Source organism: Phyllostomus discolor, chromosome 2, assembly GCF_004126475.2.
Source record: "Phyllostomus discolor isolate MPI-MPIP mPhyDis1 chromosome 2, mPhyDis1.pri.v3, whole genome shotgun sequence".
NCBI lineage: Eukaryota > Metazoa > Chordata > Mammalia > Chiroptera > Phyllostomidae > Phyllostomus > Phyllostomus discolor.
The window spans coordinates 102,036,597-102,054,820 of record NC_040904.2 but is presented as its reverse complement, the minus strand read 5'-3'; the positions used below and the strand labels follow the sequence as shown (position 1 = coordinate 102,054,820).

The 18,224-nt window shown below is 54.9% G+C and overlaps 1 protein-coding gene across 1 annotated transcript in view; it reads left to right on the top strand.

Annotated features, from left to right (window-relative positions):
- The window catches only part of SEMA5B (semaphorin 5B), a 117,446-nt gene extending 101,363 nt beyond the window's left edge, over positions 1–16,083 (top strand). The window contains exons 7-22 of the mRNA XM_028504702.2: positions 68–281; positions 972–1,257; positions 3,520–3,655; positions 4,827–5,034; positions 5,147–5,354; positions 10,060–10,177; positions 10,310–10,491; positions 11,655–11,798; positions 12,010–12,157; positions 12,298–12,523; positions 12,670–12,888; positions 13,393–13,563; positions 13,666–13,815; positions 14,064–14,108; positions 14,544–14,749; positions 14,982–16,083. Coding sequence (XP_028360503.1) covers positions 68–281; positions 972–1,257; positions 3,520–3,655; positions 4,827–5,034; positions 5,147–5,354; positions 10,060–10,177; positions 10,310–10,491; positions 11,655–11,798; positions 12,010–12,157; positions 12,298–12,523; positions 12,670–12,888; positions 13,393–13,563; positions 13,666–13,815; positions 14,064–14,108; positions 14,544–14,749; positions 14,982–15,137 — 2,817 coding nt within the window. The 3' untranslated portion in view covers positions 15,138–16,083. The remainder of the gene's footprint in view (positions 1–67; positions 282–971; positions 1,258–3,519; positions 3,656–4,826; positions 5,035–5,146; positions 5,355–10,059; positions 10,178–10,309; positions 10,492–11,654; positions 11,799–12,009; positions 12,158–12,297; positions 12,524–12,669; positions 12,889–13,392; positions 13,564–13,665; positions 13,816–14,063; positions 14,109–14,543; positions 14,750–14,981) is intronic.
- The last annotated feature ends 2,141 nt before the right edge of the window (positions 16,084–18,224 follow it).

Here is an 18,224-nt window from a genome sequence, read left to right as displayed (position 1 = left end):
TAAGACTCCGAGATGGAAAAACACCTGGATCTCGTGGAAAAGCGCCCCATCTCCCTGTCATTCCCAGGTGGGGAACCTCAGCCGGACCATGGAGAAGATCAATGGTGTGGCCCGATGCCCCTACGACCCTCGCCACAACTCCACAGCCGTCATCTCCTCCCAGGGAGAGCTCTACGCGGCCACAGTCATCGACTTCTCAGGTCGGGACCCTGCCATCTACCGAAGCCTGGGCAGTGGGCCGCCCCTTCGCACTGCCCAGTATAACTCCAAGTGGCTCAATGGTGAGGAGGCACAGCCCCAGTGGTGGGGTTCCCCTAGTTCTGACGCTCCAGCCCAGCCTGACCCCCACCAATCCTCTTTCGTGCCCAAGCTCGCAAAGGGCTCACACTCGCTTCATCAAGAGACCCAGACTGGGGGATGTGTTGGCCCAAGAAGATGGACTGCGGCTGAAATCACAGATGTCCTGAGTACCCAGGACAGACGGAGGACAAACTATGAGGGGAAAGAGAGAGTTAGCAACTGATTTGGAGGAATGGTTATGGGGAAGAAGAGATGGGGAGGGGACAGTATGAGGTTCCTGCCCGGTGGAGTTGAATCCTGCTTCTCCACTAACTGGACACGAGGCCTTGAGCAAGTGTGGACCTTTCTGTGCCACGGTGCTCTCATCTTAATGCGGGGCTAACCACAGTGCTGACCTCACAGGTTGTTCAGAGGGTCAAATGGCTGATCCATGCAAATACTCTTGTAGTGCCTGGTGTGCAGGGAGTGCTCAGTAATTCACGTTAACTATTATTATAACTGCGCTGTGCATTGGAGGTGGGAACCGGGTGGGTTAGAGCCCCTGGGTCACCAAGCTGGTGGAGGGCTGTCAGGATGCTTGTCTGGAGAAACGGAAGTAATCGAGTCCTCCCCACTCTGACCCCTTCCTCCCTGCTGGCCTGGCCCGCCCCTTGCTCCTCTTCTGCCCCCAGAGCCAAACTTCGTGGCGGCCTACGATATCGGGCTGTTCGCGTACTTCTTCCTGCGGGAGAACGCGGTGGAGCACGACTGCGGGCGCGCCGTGTACTCCCGGGTGGCTCGGGTGTGCAAGAACGACGTGGGGGGCCGCTTCCTGCTGGAGGACACCTGGACCACGTTCATGAAGGCCCGGCTCAACTGCTCCCGCCCCGGCGAGGTCCCCTTCTACTACAATGAGCTGCAGAGTGCCTTCCACCTGCCCGAGCAGGACCTCATCTACGGGGTCTTCACCACCAACGTGTGAGTCCCCGCCCTCTGCTGCCCTTTGCCGATGATGCTGGGGAGGCGCTCTGATCTGGTCATGCAGGCTGGTGAGCTCAGGGAGGACCCTCTCTGAGTCTCGTTTCTCTTCCTGTACAAGGGGGATTGTTATGTCTTCTGCACCGGGGCATCTGGGATTTTGTGGCATGCAGCCTCTGCAGCCGTCAGCATTTATTCTGTATTGCTGTGAAGGGCAGGCCTAGGCCAGATACGAAGAATGAAAGGAGCTGGATTGCAGCTTCCTGAAGCAGAATTTGCTGGTGAGGAAAGTGACATAGTTGCCTCGAATAGGGGATGGCATCTCCAGAAGGGTCTGGCAGCAGCCTCTTGGGGAGGTTCAGAGGGGTTCTTTCCAGTCCCTTCCAACCTCAGGATTCCATGGCCCTGCTAACTTAACCAGCAGAGTCTTCTGGCAGTCCTGACTGCACCGGCAAGCACAGGCTGGGAGTCAGAGCCCCTAGTTTCCCAGGTGTAAGAAAGGGCAGCCCCCACAAAGATCCTGAGCCCTCCTCCTACCCCCCCCCCACCCCCCGGCTATGTCAAGGCTGACCCAGTTAGGTGATTTTCACACAGAGAATACTGAATGGGTGGCAGAGACCAAGGAAAGCATTTGTTGTACAGGATGCTGCACGGGGTTCTTTGTAAGAACATCAGAAACACATGAGCCATAGAGGTGCTTGTGTACCTTGAGCCCCACCTAGCAGGCACTGGATGAGGGCCAGGGTAGCTATGGGAAGGACAGTCTGAGGGGCTGCCCAGGGCTGAGAGTAAACCTGGGAAGCAGGAATGGCCAGAGGGACAGAATGCAGCACAGCCCACACAGGTCAGGAGCTGACAGCCAGGCCTTAGTGACCAGCCTGACAATCAGCACCAGAAGGGGAACAAAGGACAGGAGCCACTGGAGTGGCGTCAAGGAGAAACGATGACATTAGTGTAGATTGCAAATAGTTTGCTTTGTGTGCCTTCTCCATGCAAAGTGCTTATTGGGTGGGTTGGGGGTGGAGGGGGAATACCAGGTAGCAAGACCAGGCCGGTCTCTTCCCTTAATGAGCTTACATTCTAGAGAGGGTGGTTATTACATAATTTTAATTGTGATAAATGCTACAAAGGGAAAGGGTGGTGCACAGGGAAACCTCTAAAGGTATGGAGGGGTGGTGATCTGGGAAGGCTTCCTGTAGGAAGTGACATCCACAAGGATAAATAAGAATTAACTCCGGGAGAGGAGCAGTCTAGCCCAAGGGAGCAACACTTGCAAAGCTTTTGGGTAGGAAGAAAGGTTTGAGGAATGGAGCCAGAGCAGTGCAGCAGGAGCCTGGAGGGTGAGGAGGAGAAAGACAGGAGAAGGGGTGGAAGGGCTGGGATGGGGAGGATTATGCCCTGCAGGCCTTGTAGACTGCTTTACAGGTTTTGATCTTTATCCTAAGAGCAGTCAGTTACAGAAGAGCTCAAAACAAGCCAGAGACTAGCTTGGAGGTACATTTTGTACATTTTGAAACACACCTCTGGCTGCTGTGTGGAGAACGGATTAGAGGAGATGAGGCAGGCTGCAGGGAGGCCAGCCAGGAGGACAGTGCAACATCCAGAGGAGACGACGGGGCCGAGAGCAGGCAGGAATGCGCACACTGGGGAGAGGGGCTACATGCAGAGAACAGAACTGGAAACGTGGTGTAGCGGTATCATCTCTGAGCTGTTCACATCGGACTCACAGAGACTTGAAGTCCGATGACTCTGTGACTGAAAGGGGTCTTGGAGGCCATCTGGCTGAGGGCGTTGTGGTCTGCAGTGTACCAGCAGTTTGGTAACCCATGTTTTTTAAAAAGTAAAATAAAATAAATAAAACAGAATAGATTAGAATAGAAATGTCAGAGTATCATGTATTTAACAAGGGTTATTCTTGTTTCATAAAAATTCATTGCAGGTGAGTGTGCATGCCATACTGAGTTGTGGTCTAAAATGTGTTTCCTACAGTGGCCAGGGATGAAATGTTCGAAGGCACCGACTTTGTTTGACCTTCCCACAGGAGAGGGGAGGGGGTGAGAAAGTAGCACAGAGGAACCCCCCAGTGCCTCTCATTAGTGGGTCTTTCATTCCCACTGGGCTTCCTCCCTCACAGGTGTTTAATCAGCCTTGGAGCAGTGCTGGGAGGTGCCTTGAGAGCAGCCTGTGGGGTTCAAGGAGGGCGCTCAGACCTGTGGCGGGGGTGGGGGGCAGCACGGCATCCTACCCTCTCTCGCCTTTCAGAAACAGCATCGCCGCTTCTGCCGTCTGCGCCTTCAACCTCAGTGCCATCTCCCAGGCTTTCAATGGCCCGTTTCGCTACCAGGAGAACCCCAGGGCTGCCTGGCTCCCCATTGCCAACCCCATCCCCAATTTCCAGGTACGGCGTCTCCTCCCTTCCCTCTCTGCACACACTGCCCTTCACTGGACTACCAGCCACAAGCTGATTCCAGAATCTGTCCCTGCTGGTCTGCACCCATCTGAGGGGTCTACAGTGGTCCCCTAAGAGGGCGGTAACCTCCAAGACTGTGGAATGAGAGAGGTCGAGGGGGTGGGACACCCAGAAAGGGAACATGCCCTGAGCCATCTGTAAATGTAACCCTACCTCCAGCGAAGTAGGGAGGTGAGACCTCAGCTGTACTCCGTGTAGGGGACCAGGACAGCATGAATGAGCTGTGTGGCTAGAATTTGGGGATTTTAGCTGGAATCTGCTTGCAGTCTACAGGGTGGTTGCCAATGCTCAGAGGGCCTCTGAATGCTAGGAGCGGTGAGGGCACTGGGTGCCCTGGGTAGTAGGAGCACCACCCTCAGGGCTGTTATGGAGAAGGGGGAAGAGCCATGGGGCATAAGCTACTTTCACATCCATGAGACTTCCTGCCCAGGGCCAGAATGGAGCAGGGAAAGAACTTCAGACTTTGCAGTCCAACAACACTAACCTGGATCTAACCCTCTCTCTGTGTGTGACCTTGGGCATGTCACTCAGCCTCCTTGAGTCACCTTTTCTTTATTTGGCATGTAGGGATAATTCCAATAACTCACAGATATGTGTGAGGGTCGATGCATACCTGATCTGGTGCTTGGAATGTAGTAGGTGCTCAATGAATGGTAGTTGCCTTCCAGTTTTGGTTTGAAAGGCATAGCAACTTCAGCAGGTAGAGTCGCAGGAGAGGGAAGGCAGGGCTTGGCACAACGTGAAGGGGGCGACCTACAGCAGCAGCACCTGATCACAGGACACTGGTTATCCACATTCAAATGACCCATTTTTAGATAATCCAGTCCCCTTTGTATCTCCTCCTCTTCTTCCCCAGCCCTGGCAGGTCTTGCCTGCCCCATCTTCCCAGCTCCAGTTTCCGTTATTTCCCAAAAAAGAGGCATCTGTTACTGGAAGAGGGTGCATGGGACTCAGTGGGGATACTGGGGGTGGGGGGTGGGGCGTGGACGGAAGAAACAGAGTCTGCCAGTAACCACCTGGGTTACAATAAGGAAGGAGGGACATAGGGGATTTGGGCAGCCCCCGCGGCTGGGCACCTGTGACCCGCCTCCCCGCGCAGTGCGGCACCCTGTCTGAGGTGGGCCCCAACGAGAACCTGACGGAGCGCAGCCTGCAGGACGCACAGCGCCTGTTCCTGATGAGCGAGGCCGTGCAGCCGGTGACTCCCGAGCCTTGTGTCACCCAGGACAGTGTGCGCTTCTCACACCTCGTGGTGGACCTTGTGCAGGCACAAGACACGCTCTACCATGTGCTCTACATCGGAACGGGTGAGCCCGACCCCCTATCTGGGCTCGGAGCGGGAGGAGGTTGAGGAGCCAGGGGCTGGGGCCCAGAGGTTTCTTCTGGGCCTTTAAGGCCACCCTTGTTTGACCCTCCCAGAGTCCGGCACCATCCTGAAGGCATTGTCCACGACGAGCCGCAGCCTCCGTGGCTGCTACCTGGAAGAGCTGCACGTGTTGCCCCCCGGACACCGTGAGCCACTGCTCAGCATGCGAATCCTGCACAGCGCACGCGCACTCTTCGTGGGGCTGAGTGACAGGGTGCTGCGCATCCCACTGGAGAGGTGCGCCTCCTACCGCAGCCAGGGGTAAGCGGTGCCAGGGGCAGGCCTCCCCTGTCCCTGCCAATCGTGCTTCGGGGGAGGCGCTTTGGAGTCTGTTGGACCTGGGGTAGCATCCTGGCACAGTCTCCAGCGACGTGCCTTTGGACAGTCAGTGACTTAACCTCTCTGGACCTTGGTTTCCTTCTCATAACATCTCGGATAATCGGTATAAACCATTTGCCGCTGCCTGCAGCTGTGACGGTGGTTGCTATCCCTGTGGTCAGCCGGTAGTTACAGCCCACTCGATTTCTTCTCAGCCCCTTCTGTTCAGAGCGAGGTCTTTATCTCTGAAACCACAGCATTTGTTTCAGAGAGGTGGGCACAGACTGCAGGCCCCACTTTGAGTCACCACCACACCCCCATTTTTGCTCCTCTAGCTTCCTAAGAAGAGGCACAGCAGCCTTGCTTGGGTGGAGTGGAGGTCAGGCACCATGTGGACCCTGCATACCCTTCCCAACTGCTTCCGTGATCAGTCCTCTACACCTTGGCTTTGAGTGGATTCACAAATTTGGCAACAGCGACACTGACATTTAAGGGGGAAACAAAAGCTTATCCCACAGCCAAATGGAGATATAGCTCAGAGTGTGACCCTGTGAGCCTCCTCCAAGCTGCACCCTCTCATTTTTAAGCTAATCAAAAGCTGCCTTTAGCTGGCATAGCCACAGCCCACACGGACACCTGTGGCCTTTGCAACACAGAGACCTTCTGGCTGTGCCCATCTGTCCGTGAGATTTGGGAGACAAACAAATTTTCTGTTGCCAGGGGTTTGCCTCCAACCCCAGTGGAGCACGCTGGGAGCCGGGTAGAGGCCCAGAGGGCAGGGGAAGAGTCTGGATAGTCCCGCTGCGGGGGCGGAGAGGGCAGTGGGCAGGCACTCAAGCCCCCCTCAGCCCCAACACATGGCTCCGTCAACAAACCACCAAACATTTGCTTAGCCCTACTGTGTGCAGAGCACTCAGCAGGGCTGTCACTGAGAGAGGAGCCGGGCAAGATGAAATAAGCCTAGAAAACCTTCACTTTCCCCAGAGGTCTGAATGTGCGGTGGGGACAGAAACCTTGGCTTGTGCCCGACACGTGGGAAGGGGTGGGGAGGTGGTGGGAGGGACTCGCAAGCTGGCTCTGGGCACACCTGGGCTCCATCTCCGCTCCACACTTAACCATGTGAGCTTCAGCTTTTTCATCAGGAAAACAAGGGCAGGGGGAGAGCGATGGAGCAAACGATACTAAATTTTGGCCAAGTTCTTGTAAGAATTGGGAATGATATCCATGAAACACCTACCCAGTGAATCAAGCAGTAGCTAGTGTCCTTATTCCTTTATTATCTCCAGAAACTCATCTAGGGGCCCCCTGGGCCCTTGGGAGTCTACAGCCCATGACCTTCACTGCAGACAGCACTGCCTGGCAGTGATCACAGGCTACCTGCCGACGGCATTCCCCCCACAGCTTGTGTTCTCTAACTCTCGTGCGGTTAGCAAACTCTTCACACAGGCCTTGCTCTTTAAGAAGTGATACGTCCTTGAAGGTAAACTCAGTGTCCCAGTATTTTTTATATTCCACCAGGAGGCCACACCCAGCCCAAGGCATAAAGAGGCCTTCCACACAGGATCGATTCTTCTTGGTTTGGCCTGGAAGGAGGTTGGTGCAGGAGAGGAGTGAGGAATGGGACTGGAAAGTGGACTGAGGCCAGCGGAGAATGCCAAGGGAGGATTTTGATTTGAATGCTGTGGCTACGGGCACTGAAATGGTTTTTGAGCAGGGGGGTGAGTGACAGACAGAGTGAATGGGTGTTTTACAAAAACCAGGCAGACAGTGGCGGGCAGCGCTGTCGTGGGGCAGATGGTTGGCCAGCACGAGTTGATGTGGCTCTAGCCAGATATGAAGCCATGGGGTCTGCAGCGGAGCAAGAGGAAGAGAGGTGCTGCTGGGACTGGTCCCCACCCAGGTGGCGCTGCAGAGCAGGGAGAGGTGGCTGCATAGCGTGGCCTGGTGGGACAGCAGTTAGAAAGAGGTCAGTCAGGAGTCTAAAACTTTCATCCTACTGGGCTCCTACTGAGTTTGGGATAAGAGCCATTTATGTGTACAGTAAAAACCTTGGCATAAAGCCATAGGTGGATGTACAAATGTAAAATGTGTAGCTTCGTTGTTGCACAGTTAACACAAGGACCGGAGCAAACCCGCGCAGCCACCACACTGTCTCTCACACAGCGCACAATGTGTCTGTCAGAGCTTGCGTGTTACGGGCTGGGTCGACACAGGGTGTTTCCCAGGGTAGACATTTCATACTTTTTCCCTCATGCCTTCCAAAGCAGGCAGGAGGATGGGGGTGGATAAGCAGAGTCCCTTTAGGTCCCCTCCTCTGCCCAGAATCCGTGTCCAGCCACCTCCTTTTACTCAGGCAAATGTCAGTTCCACGGGGCACAACCAGAACCCTAGTCTGGCCAGAGAGAGGCCAAGGCTCAGAGGAGGAGGAGCAGAGGGAATGAACGCTGACTTGGCTCTACCAAGCAGGTGTTTGTGCATGAGCCACCCCCTCCCTCCGTCCAGCATGCTGTTCGGGCTGCACTGGAGGGGGTCAGCCTCCACCCCAGGTCCCCGAGGAGGGAGGCTCCCAGTGTCTCCTCCTCACCTCCCTCCCTGCCAGGGGGCCTTGGCCCACCTCTGCTGCCATCTTAAAGAACAGCCACTTGCTCCCAAGTTTCTGGGACACTGTTGCTACGCTGGACAGCTCCCATTTAGAGACTTGCGGCCTGCTGCTGGAAACTGCCTGCTTGTAGCTGTGCCCATCCATCTCTGTCCTGCCTCTGAGCCCATGGAATGCACCTGTTCCCTTCCATAATGGCTGCTTGAGACATTGCAGTAAAAAGGATATGGTGATACATTATTGGTCTGATGGCTGCTTTTATGACAGAAACTCAACTGCTACCCAATCCTATGGTCAGAGACACACTTTAACTCTTCCTTGCTTGGAGCTTTAATTTTCTTAAGAACATTCCCTGCTCTGTGAGCCTTGGAGTGGCATTTGGCAATTGCAGCGAATGCAGACAAGTAAGCTCAGACACTAGCCCCAGAGTAGCCCTGCAGGTGCCCTCAGGCAGCCAGGGCCAGGGGCAGGGCAGGGCAGGGCAGGGGGGTCCTGGGAACAGAGGAGGCTGAGAGGTTGAGGGATGCTGATTAAGGGGTGGGGGGAGAGCGGGGCTGGGACTAGCATCTACTCTAGGTTGCTCACTCTTTTCTTATTCTATCAGGGGTTGGGATACAAGGCACTTTATGTCTTGGCTTCGGAACGTTGATGAAAGTGGCCCTGAAACAGCAGTTCTCAGCCATGCTGTTCACTAGGATCACCTGGGGAGCACTTGGAAGACTCCAGTGCCTGGCCTAGTCTGGTCCAAAGGCCCAGAGAAAGTCGGGTTTTTTGTTTTGTTTGCTTAAGCTTTTTAAAAGACCCCCAGGAGATTCTACTTTGCAGTCAAGACTGGGAACCTCTGTTCTAGAACTGGCTGGGCCTGGGATGAAGGAAATGGCATCAGGCAAATTGCATTCCTCCTGAGTCTTCTGCTTTTATCCGTGTAAGCTAACTCAAATTTTCCACTCTTACTTATTTTCTCTACTGGCAGTCATTTGTTTTTGATATGTAACATTTTATTTATTATTATTAATAACCAGTGGTCATGGCTAGTTCTCCCCCCCCCATTTAAAAAATGTAATGCATGCTGCTTATAAAGTGCAGTATCAGCTGCCTCTGGAGTTTCGGGCCCGTTCCTGAGAGCTGCGGAAAGCACACTCGGGAGTGGACTCCACTGAGTTCTGACTGGTTGGATTTTGCTAGCAGCCAGTTTGGTCCAAGCGTCAGCAAGAGAGCAGAATCTCAAGACCACAGAGAGCCGGGAATGTGTTTACACATGCATTGCATTTAGTCCCATGACACCCAGTTTGAGGCATCCACTGAGGAAGTAGCCCTGAATCAAATCACTGGTCCGAGATGAGAACCTGAACACACTTACACTGTACAACATGCACAGGTTGCGCTCGAGTGAATAAAGTGGAGACAGATTCTTGAGCAACATAAGAATATTCTGGATTCTTGGGTGGGCCAGAGTATGCTTCCTGGGGTCCAGCAAGGCCCTCACCTACTGATCCCCCAAGCATGGCCTCCCTTATACAAGGTCATGGGTTGCTGGAACAAGGGACAGCATTGTCTTCTTTGACCTCCACTGATGACAAGAGGGAGCCCCACCCTCTTCTCCATAAGGTCTGTCATAAAACCTCTTTTCCCTCATCTGGTTACATGGTTCATTGAATTGACTAAAAATAAAGAACTCACCTGACAGGTGACTCTCCCTGAAGCCTCAAGGGAAAAAGAGGATTCTATTCTGGAGACAGCCAAAGGGCCAACCACTTTGAGTATCCCTTTAGCCCGTGACCTCCCTGGCTCCTTTGGTCAGTGGGAAGTTCCTCTGCAGACTCCACAGGGATGACAACAATGTCTTCCTTATTTGTTGTATAAGTTCTTTCATGCATTTAAAGTGCTTACAGTGATGCCTGGCACACAGCCAAGTGTTCAGTGAACTTACTACCGTGGAGAGCAACTGGATGGAAAGGGGTGCCCAGAGGGGAGTGGCCGGGTGTGTTATTGGGATGCAGGTGAGGCTGGGAGACCAGTGGGCTGAGTCTTAGGACTTCTGTCTGCCAGGGCATGCCTGGGGGCGAGGGACCCATACTGCGGCTGGGACAGGAAGCAGCAGCGTTGCAGCACACTCGAGGACAGCTCCAACATGAGCCTCTGGACCCAGAACATCACAGCGTGTCCTGTGAGAACCCCTCCGAGACCCCCCCCAGGACCTTTCCCCCCAACTCAGATTGTGACTCCCTGTCAGAATCCCCACATGTCCTAGGACCTGTGCCTTGCGTGACTGGACCCGGCCTCCGATGTGTGCCTGCAGGTGCGGAACATGACTCGGGATGGGGGCTTTGGCCCGTGGTCAACGTGGCAGCCATGTGAGCACTTAGATGGAGACAACTCAGGCTCTTGCTTGTGTCAGGCCCGAGCCTGTGACACCCCCCAGCCTCGCTGTGGGGGCCGAGACTGCGTGGGGCCAGCCATCCACATCGCCAACTGCTCTAGGTATGCGGGGATACAGGGCTTGCTTGGCTGCTTTCTTAAACTGGAGCAGGGCATCCCCAGCCAGGTGTTTGCACTAGTGCACAGAAACCACTTCGGGGCTGTGCAAGGGATGGGACAGGTAGCTAAAGTCTGAGGCAGGACACATGAGCCCTGGGGGAGTTTCCACTCTGGTGGGGGGGAAGTTCTGCCTTGTGGGGGCTCTTGATATTGTGCGAAGAGGAGGGCTAGATAGACATGGCAGTCACCCCTGGACAGACCTAGCCTTAATAAGCCTTATTGTCCCAAACACAAGGGACAGCATGGCCTGGTAAGGTAAGGCAGGCAGACCTAGTGCCAACCCTGGGTTGCCACTGTCTGGAGGTGTGGCCTTGACCAAGCCACCTAACCCCTGGAGCTTCCCTAAGTGAGGGCTACACTCCCCACCCCAAGAGTCACTGGGAGGGTTACAGGAGATACTGAAGGGCTTGCACGCGGCCTCATACCTGGGGGCTCCATAAAGGGTTATAACAACTAACCCACAGTTCTGGACACTCTTAAAATAACTTAACTCTGTATGCATTCATTAACTTAACTGTCACAACCACCTCATGGTGGCAGGAATACCATCATTACCCTTGCTTTGGAGCTGAGAGTGTGGTGAAGCACACAGAAAGTTTTAGTGACTTGCCCAGGCTTATACAACCAGTCAGTGGTAGAGTCAAAATTTGAAAACTAGAGTCTAAGTAGACAGGAGTGAGTGGTGCATGAGGGTGGAGCAAAGCAAGCGCAGGAGTAGAACAGGAAAGGGCGCATGCGTTTGAGTGCAAGGGTCAGCCAGCCAAGAAGGCTGAAACACAAGTCGCAGATTGGAAGGGCGAATTGGGGCCTTCTCTAGAGAATGTATCCTTTTGCCCCCGTGAGTAGAGGCTATGTCCTGTCTCTGTACCCTTATCCCTGAGCACAGCCTGATATATGCAGGAAAACTCTCAAGACATGTTTGATGAATGAATGGACAAATGAACGCATGAGTGAATGAGTTTGCCTGAGGTGGCCTGGTTAGGAGCTGATATTTTCTGTCACCATCTGGCACTTGCTGACAACAAAATCCATCTGCTCAGATGTAGACTAGATCAGAGAAGTAGGGCTCAGAGGTCATCTGTCTCCGTCCCCTCCGACCCTGCCAGGAATGGGGCGTGGACCACGTGGTCCTCCTGGGCCCTGTGCAGCACAACCTGTGGGATAGGGTTCCAGGTCCGCCAGAGAAGCTGCAGCAACCCTGCTCCCCGCCACGGAGGCCGCATCTGCGTGGGCAAGAGCCGGGAGGAGCGGTGAGCCGGGCTGTGGCTGGGGCCCTCTGAGGCCTAGAAGCTGGTCCTGAAGTCCCAGAGTTTGGAGGGAGGGGTGTGGGCAGGGGGAGCTCTCCAGGAGATCCAGGGGACTCAGCCCTTCCCAGTTTGCACTTCCAGCAACCTCTTACTCTCTTATTAGGAAAGGGGATGCCTGCTCCCTAGAGTGAACCCCTCCTTTCATACTCCTCAGGTTCTGTAACGAAAACACGCCTTGCCCGGTACCTATCTTCTGGGCATCCTGGGGTTCCTGGAGTAAGTGCAGCAGCAACTGTGGGGGCGGCATGCAGTCGCGGCGTCGGACCTGCGAGAATGGCAACTCTTGCCCAGGCTGTGGAGTGGTGAGGGTCAGGGCGGGTCCGGGGGACACAGGCGGGACTGGGACTCGAGACCTGTAGCCAACTGGAGGGCAGGCCGGATGGACATCAGGGCAGGCCTGGGAGCTGCAGGCTATGAAACAACCCCGGCTCCTATCCCCAAGGAATTCAAGACGTGCAACCCCGAGGGCTGCCCTGAAGTACGGCGCAACACGCCATGGACACCGTGGCTGCCGGTGAACGTGACTCAGGGCGGGGCACGGCAGGAGCAGCGATTTCGCTTCACGTGTCGCGCGCCCCTACCCGACCCCCACGGCCTGCAGTTTGGCAGGAGAAGGACCGAGACCCGAACCTGCCCAGCGGACAGCTCGGGAACCTGTGACACAGACGGTACAGCCCCGCGCGCACCCCGCAGACCACCCTTCTTCCCAGGTCCAGAGCAGCGAGGCGGGGCGGCTGGGAGCAGGAGCTCCGGGTGGGCAGAACTCACGGTTTGGAGAAGCTCTTGTTGCTGAGGCCAGTCCTTCCGCCCGCAGCCCTGGTGGAGGATCTCCTGCGCAGCGGGGGCACCGCCCAGCACATGGTGAGTGGGGGCTGGGCCGCCTGGGGCCCTTGGTCGTCCTGCTCCCGGGACTGTGAGCTGGGCTTCCACGTCCGCAAGAGGACCTGCACGAACCCCGAGCCCCGCAACGGGGGCCTGCCCTGTGTGGGCGATGCCACTGAGTATCAGGACTGCAACCCGCAGGCTTGTCCAGGTAATGCTGTGCTAATTAATCTTGGTTCAGGTAAACCCCCGCCTAGGGAAACCTCCCCGCAGGAAACCCCCATCTGGGAGACTCCCAGCCCTACCCAGGCCACACCTCATGCTCAGGTGACCTCTTCTTCCTGCCCACTCGATACAAGGGGCCCCAGAACAATTTGTTGCCCTGAACGTGGACTCAGCAGCTGCTCCCATAGAGCAGAGCTTTTCCTCATCTTCCTATCACTTTTTTCTCTCCTCAAGTGGGCTAGCCTGATAAGGAGTTTGTTTTGAGTTGGTTTTTGATGCCTCCTCTGCAGCCTCCATTTCTCCCTGCCACCCCCACAGGGAGGGGCCTCTTCCTAACCCTGAGCTTCCTGAGCTCTGTGAGTGGGGTGGGGTGGATGTTGAGGCCTGTGTGGCCCAGGGCAGGCATGGCCTTGCCTGGGATGGGGCAGGAGACTGTCTAGGGTCCTTCTAGCACCTGTAGCCCCCTTCACACGCCCCCATCCCCTTGTAGCTCGAGGCGCCTGGTCCTGCTGGACCTCCTGGTCCCCATGCTCAGCCTCCTGCGGTGGCGGCCACTATCAACGCACACGTTCCTGCACCAGCCCTGCGCCCTCCTCAGGCGAGGACATCTGTCTGGGGCTGCACACAGAGGAGGCACTGTGTGCCACACAGGCCTGCCCAGGTACTGAGTACGTCTGGCCTGGGCTGGGGAGCACCACGGAGCCCGCCAGTCCTCACCAGGGGGTGCTGGGCCGTTAACCTCATCCCAACCCGCAACCCACAGAAGGCTGGTCACCATGGTCTGAGTGGAGTGCATGCACCGAGGATGGAGTCCAGACCCGCAGCCGGCACTGTGAGGAGCTGGTCCCGGGGCCCAGCACCTGTGCCGGAAACAGCAGCCAGAGCCGCCCCTGCCCTTACAACGAGATTCCCGGTAGGCCTTCCACCCACAGCCTTCAGCCCCGTGCTTCCCACTGAGTCCCCAACTTCCTTCCTCTTCTGAAGCATATATCGTGGGGTAGGGTGCAGGAAGGCACAGCAGGGTGGGAGGCATATGGCCCGCAGGTCTATCCCACAGCTCAGTGCTGACCCAGGGGTCCTCCTCCCAGAGAAACACCGAGCCCGAGGGACCCCTGTCATCTGCTCCCTGCCCCAACACCTGCTCTGCTTCTCTTCCTGCAGTGATCCTGCCTGCCTCCAGCGTGGAGGAGGCCACCGGCTGTGGAGGTAAAAGGAACCTGGCCTCCCCACTTATGACACTCTCCTTCTACCCCTCCTCTTCAAGGAGGAGGCCCACCTTGCTTTGAAATCTGGAACCCTTCCACCTCCCGCTCCAGATAGACAAACCTTGTGGAGGTTCCTATTGCTTTAGACCATGTGAAGGGGTTCTGGGCCATTTCATCCATGCCCCCCGACTAGGAGGCAGTCATCAAGGAGAGTATTCAAGAAAAGTCACCTAGTCCACATCCTCTGCTTGCCTCTGACATAAGCTATAGGTGGTCCTGTGACAGAGGTCCCTGGAGAGGGCCGCCCAGCCTGCTGTTTCCATTGGTTCTGGCCTCAAAGCTCTTTACACCTCCTGCTGGGAGGCAGTTGGGAGGCTCCTCTCTGCTCAGTGGCCCTTCCCTTATCACTTACCTCCCCGTTCCATCCACCCCCCAGGGTTCAGTCTCATCCACCTGGTAGCCACGGGTGTCTCCTGCTTCCTGGGCTCTGGACTGCTGACCTTGGCAGTGTACTTGTCCTGCCAGCACTGCCAGCGCCAGTCCCAGGAGTCCACACTCGTCCACCCTGCCACCCCCAACCACCTGCACTACAAGGGTGGGGGCACCCCGAAGAATGAGAAGTACATACCCATGGAGTTCAAGGTGAGAACCCACCTGTAGCAGCGGAGGACAGGGTGATGGGTACAGTGGTTCTGTCTCTAAGGCGGGCATACTGGGCTGGGCACTTGGGAGGGAGCAGAGGTGTTGTGAACAGATTCCTGTGTCAGCAGTTACAGTGTCCTTTTGTTCACTGGCTCCTGATCTCCTTGACCTGGCCACCCCCTTTCCTCACCCGTCCCTTCACCCCTTCTTTTGTCCCGTCCTCCTCCCACAGACCCTGAACAAGAACAACCTGAGCCCAGACGGCAAAGCCGGCTTCTGCCCGCTGCAGCAGACCAACGTGTACACCGCCTACTACCCTAGCCCGCGGAGCAGACACGGCCTCCGGCTCGAGGCTGCACCCGGACAGCGCTGCCTCCCCAACAGCTGATACCGCTGTCCTGGGGGCTTGGGCTCCTTGCCTTCCTGAGGCACAGACACAGAGTAGCTGGAAATGGGACCTTGGAGCCAGTTTGGTTTTCTCCTCCTGCACTAGGCCAAGAACTTGCTGTCTTGCCTTGCCTTGCCTTGCCCGGGTTCCATCTGGCTTCAGAGAGCTCTGGCTGGCAGTGACCATGGGAGAGAGGGCTGGCTTCAGGCCGGCACATGGCTGCAGTTCCAGCTCAGCCCAGGTGTCTCATGGCCTCCTTTCGACTCACCACGTGCTGACCTCTCCTGCTGTGTCTGGCTGTGGACCTCCTGGGCATGTGAGCAGCTGGAGAGTGGAGATGGCAGGAGGGCAGGGTCTTAGGTTGGGATTGAAAATGACAGTTGTGTGGCCATCATGGGCTGAGCCTGCCCCTCTCTGGCTGGCCCTGGGAAGGCCTTGAGCTACATCCTGTTTCTTTCTGAAAGAAATTAATCAAATGGCCCAGAAGCTCTGGCCTCTTTGCCCAGGGCTGAGCCATTGTGGTGCTGCCCCAATGTGACAGAGGGACCAAGGCCGGCCCAGGTTGTCTACCTGTGCCTGGCAGTGTGTACGTTGCCCAGGGACATACCTCTGGCAAGAGGCAGTGAGAGCTGAGGACTAAAGACTCATCATTGCCGAGAAGCCTTTCGGTCTGGGCTGGTATACGCCTCAGCCTTGCCCTCAGAATGCACTAAAGATGGCCCAGGAGAAAAGGAGGCAGGAGCCCAGCCTCCGTGCCGCTATGGAGACTGTCTTCCAGCTGCTGCTCAAAAGAGTTGTTGGTTGAGACCTACTAGGGAGCCTCTGCTGGCCCCTCACCTGTTCAGGAACACACACACACACACACAATCACAGCCTGCTACAGCAACAAAAAGGTGTTGGGCTGTGGCATTGTTAATTAAAGATGATATCCAGTCTCCAAATGGAACTTTGTCTTCGTGCATATGCGCGTAGGCTCCTCTTGGCGCGGTCTAGTCGGAGTAAGGCACTGGGGTGGCAGATGGTCTTCTCAGGGGGAAGGAAATGACCCAAGCAGAGTTTGACTTCAGTAGAGGATATCTTTCCATTTGTGAATACAAACACACGCATTGCCCTCAACTGTGTTTGGAAGAGAGATCGGGGCAAACAAATCCACAAGTGGCAACACAGCTTGTTGCTTGTGGGCAAGGTGTGCCCACAGCAACGCAACAGGAAAGGTTTCAGTCTGTTCTCTTAGCAGCTCTTCCAAGCAACAGTTCCAGAGAGGAAATGCATGAGTCCAGCAGGGGAGTATTGGTGAGGGTTATTTTATGGGGTTTTTACAATGCGGAATTTAATAAAACCAAAATTGACAAGAAATGAGTAAGCCTGTGAGATGGAGGAAGGCTCATGCAGTTTTTGCTGGATTAAATAAAGATCACCTCAAAGTCTCAGCCCACCAAATCAGTGCTACTGTTTTGGATGAGAATGATTGACATGTTAAATTTAGAGTGCAATTTCCTGACTTAATAGGTTGGGTCAATTCTCACAGGATTCTAAGCAAAATCTACTTATTGGTCAGGCTGTGATCCTAGTGGTAGAGGAGGAAGAAAAGGGTATTTTGTTGGACCCCAGGTCCTGGAATCCCGTGCTTACTGGGATGACTGAAAGAGCAGTGCCCTCAGGCCGGGAGGAGTGCAGGCAGAAAGCTCAGGGGACAAGGAGTATTTCTGCAGCTTTGGGATTTCTCGCTGGGTTCCTGTTAGTTCCATGGCTGCAGACCTTGTGGGGGCCTGGGGGTGTGTGTTAGATCTTGGGGTCTTGTATTCCCTTGGACCTGGTAGAGCCAATAGAGTTCGAGTGTTTGAGGGCCCAGTGTGTTTGCTTCCCAAAGGCCACTCATGTACGTCCAAGTAGGGGGACTAGATACGTCTGTAGGAAGTAGTCATAGAAAAGGCCCAAGTAATGCCCACCCCCGTTGACTGGAATGGCATCAGGGGGAAGAAATCCATGGGTGCCATGGCAAAACTTCTCTTTTTATAAAAACTTGTGTTTTTGTAGACATGCCCATTCAGATCACACGAAGGGATCCATACCATGCAAAGCAGCTTGTGCAGTTGGCAAAGGCTATTCCACAACCAGCCCTGACTCAGAGATGAGGAAGCTAGGAATGTGTTTCTTGACAAGGAGGGTGTGGTACTTTCTGGCAGGTGCTTCAGGCCACACAGGTGGCTGTATGGTGTCCAGAAGCGGACATATGAGAGGTAAGGGGGCTTTATGGGCCCAGGCAGCTCAGCAAGAGATGGAGGAAGATGCATGGTTGGGTGTCCCAGGCCTCAGTAACTGTGTATGTGCCTTCTTACTATTAAAATAATACATGTTCATTGCAGAAAATTTAGAGGATACAGGGAACAAAAACATATAATCAGTTATATTAAAAACCAAGACAGAGACTTAGGGATTTAAATGGTGGGGTAAAGACATTTCTTCCCCCTTCTCTCAACAACACTCCAAAAGCAAAGAAAACAATGGCTCTGTCATTATTTTCCATAAAACTAGAATGTCTCTGTAATCCCAAATCATAACACATGAAGACAGAAAGCAGGTGGAGGAACTATAGTTGTCCATGGGAATGGATGTAGGTCAAACCTAAGCACCAGAGCAACATCAGAAAGAATCAGCAATCGGAGGAACCAGGCATCGGGAAAGGTGAGGTTAAGATGGGAGCATGAAAAGAGAGGGGCTGGTTAAAAATCTCATGTGAGATTTTTCTTCACATTCTGAACCTTTACAGCCAGGTCACCATTCCCCTGTCTCCACAGGGGCAATATATATGTTCCCCTGAGACACTGAACCAGAGAGGCCCTGGACATGGGGATACCAGGCACTGAGGTGGGTGTGTGGTGCAGCCTGTTTGGATAGCTGGTGACTGCATGATTATCAATGGGATTCAGCACTTGCCTTTTCCAGCTAACTCCAAAACTCTGGCACCCAGGTTTCTCCCCCTCCTACTCTGCGCAGGAGATTGGGAGAGGATTCTTTGAAGAAATAAATCAAGCCTATGGACTCAGAAAAAATAAGCCAGCTAGTCATCCATGCAACAGTCTTGCA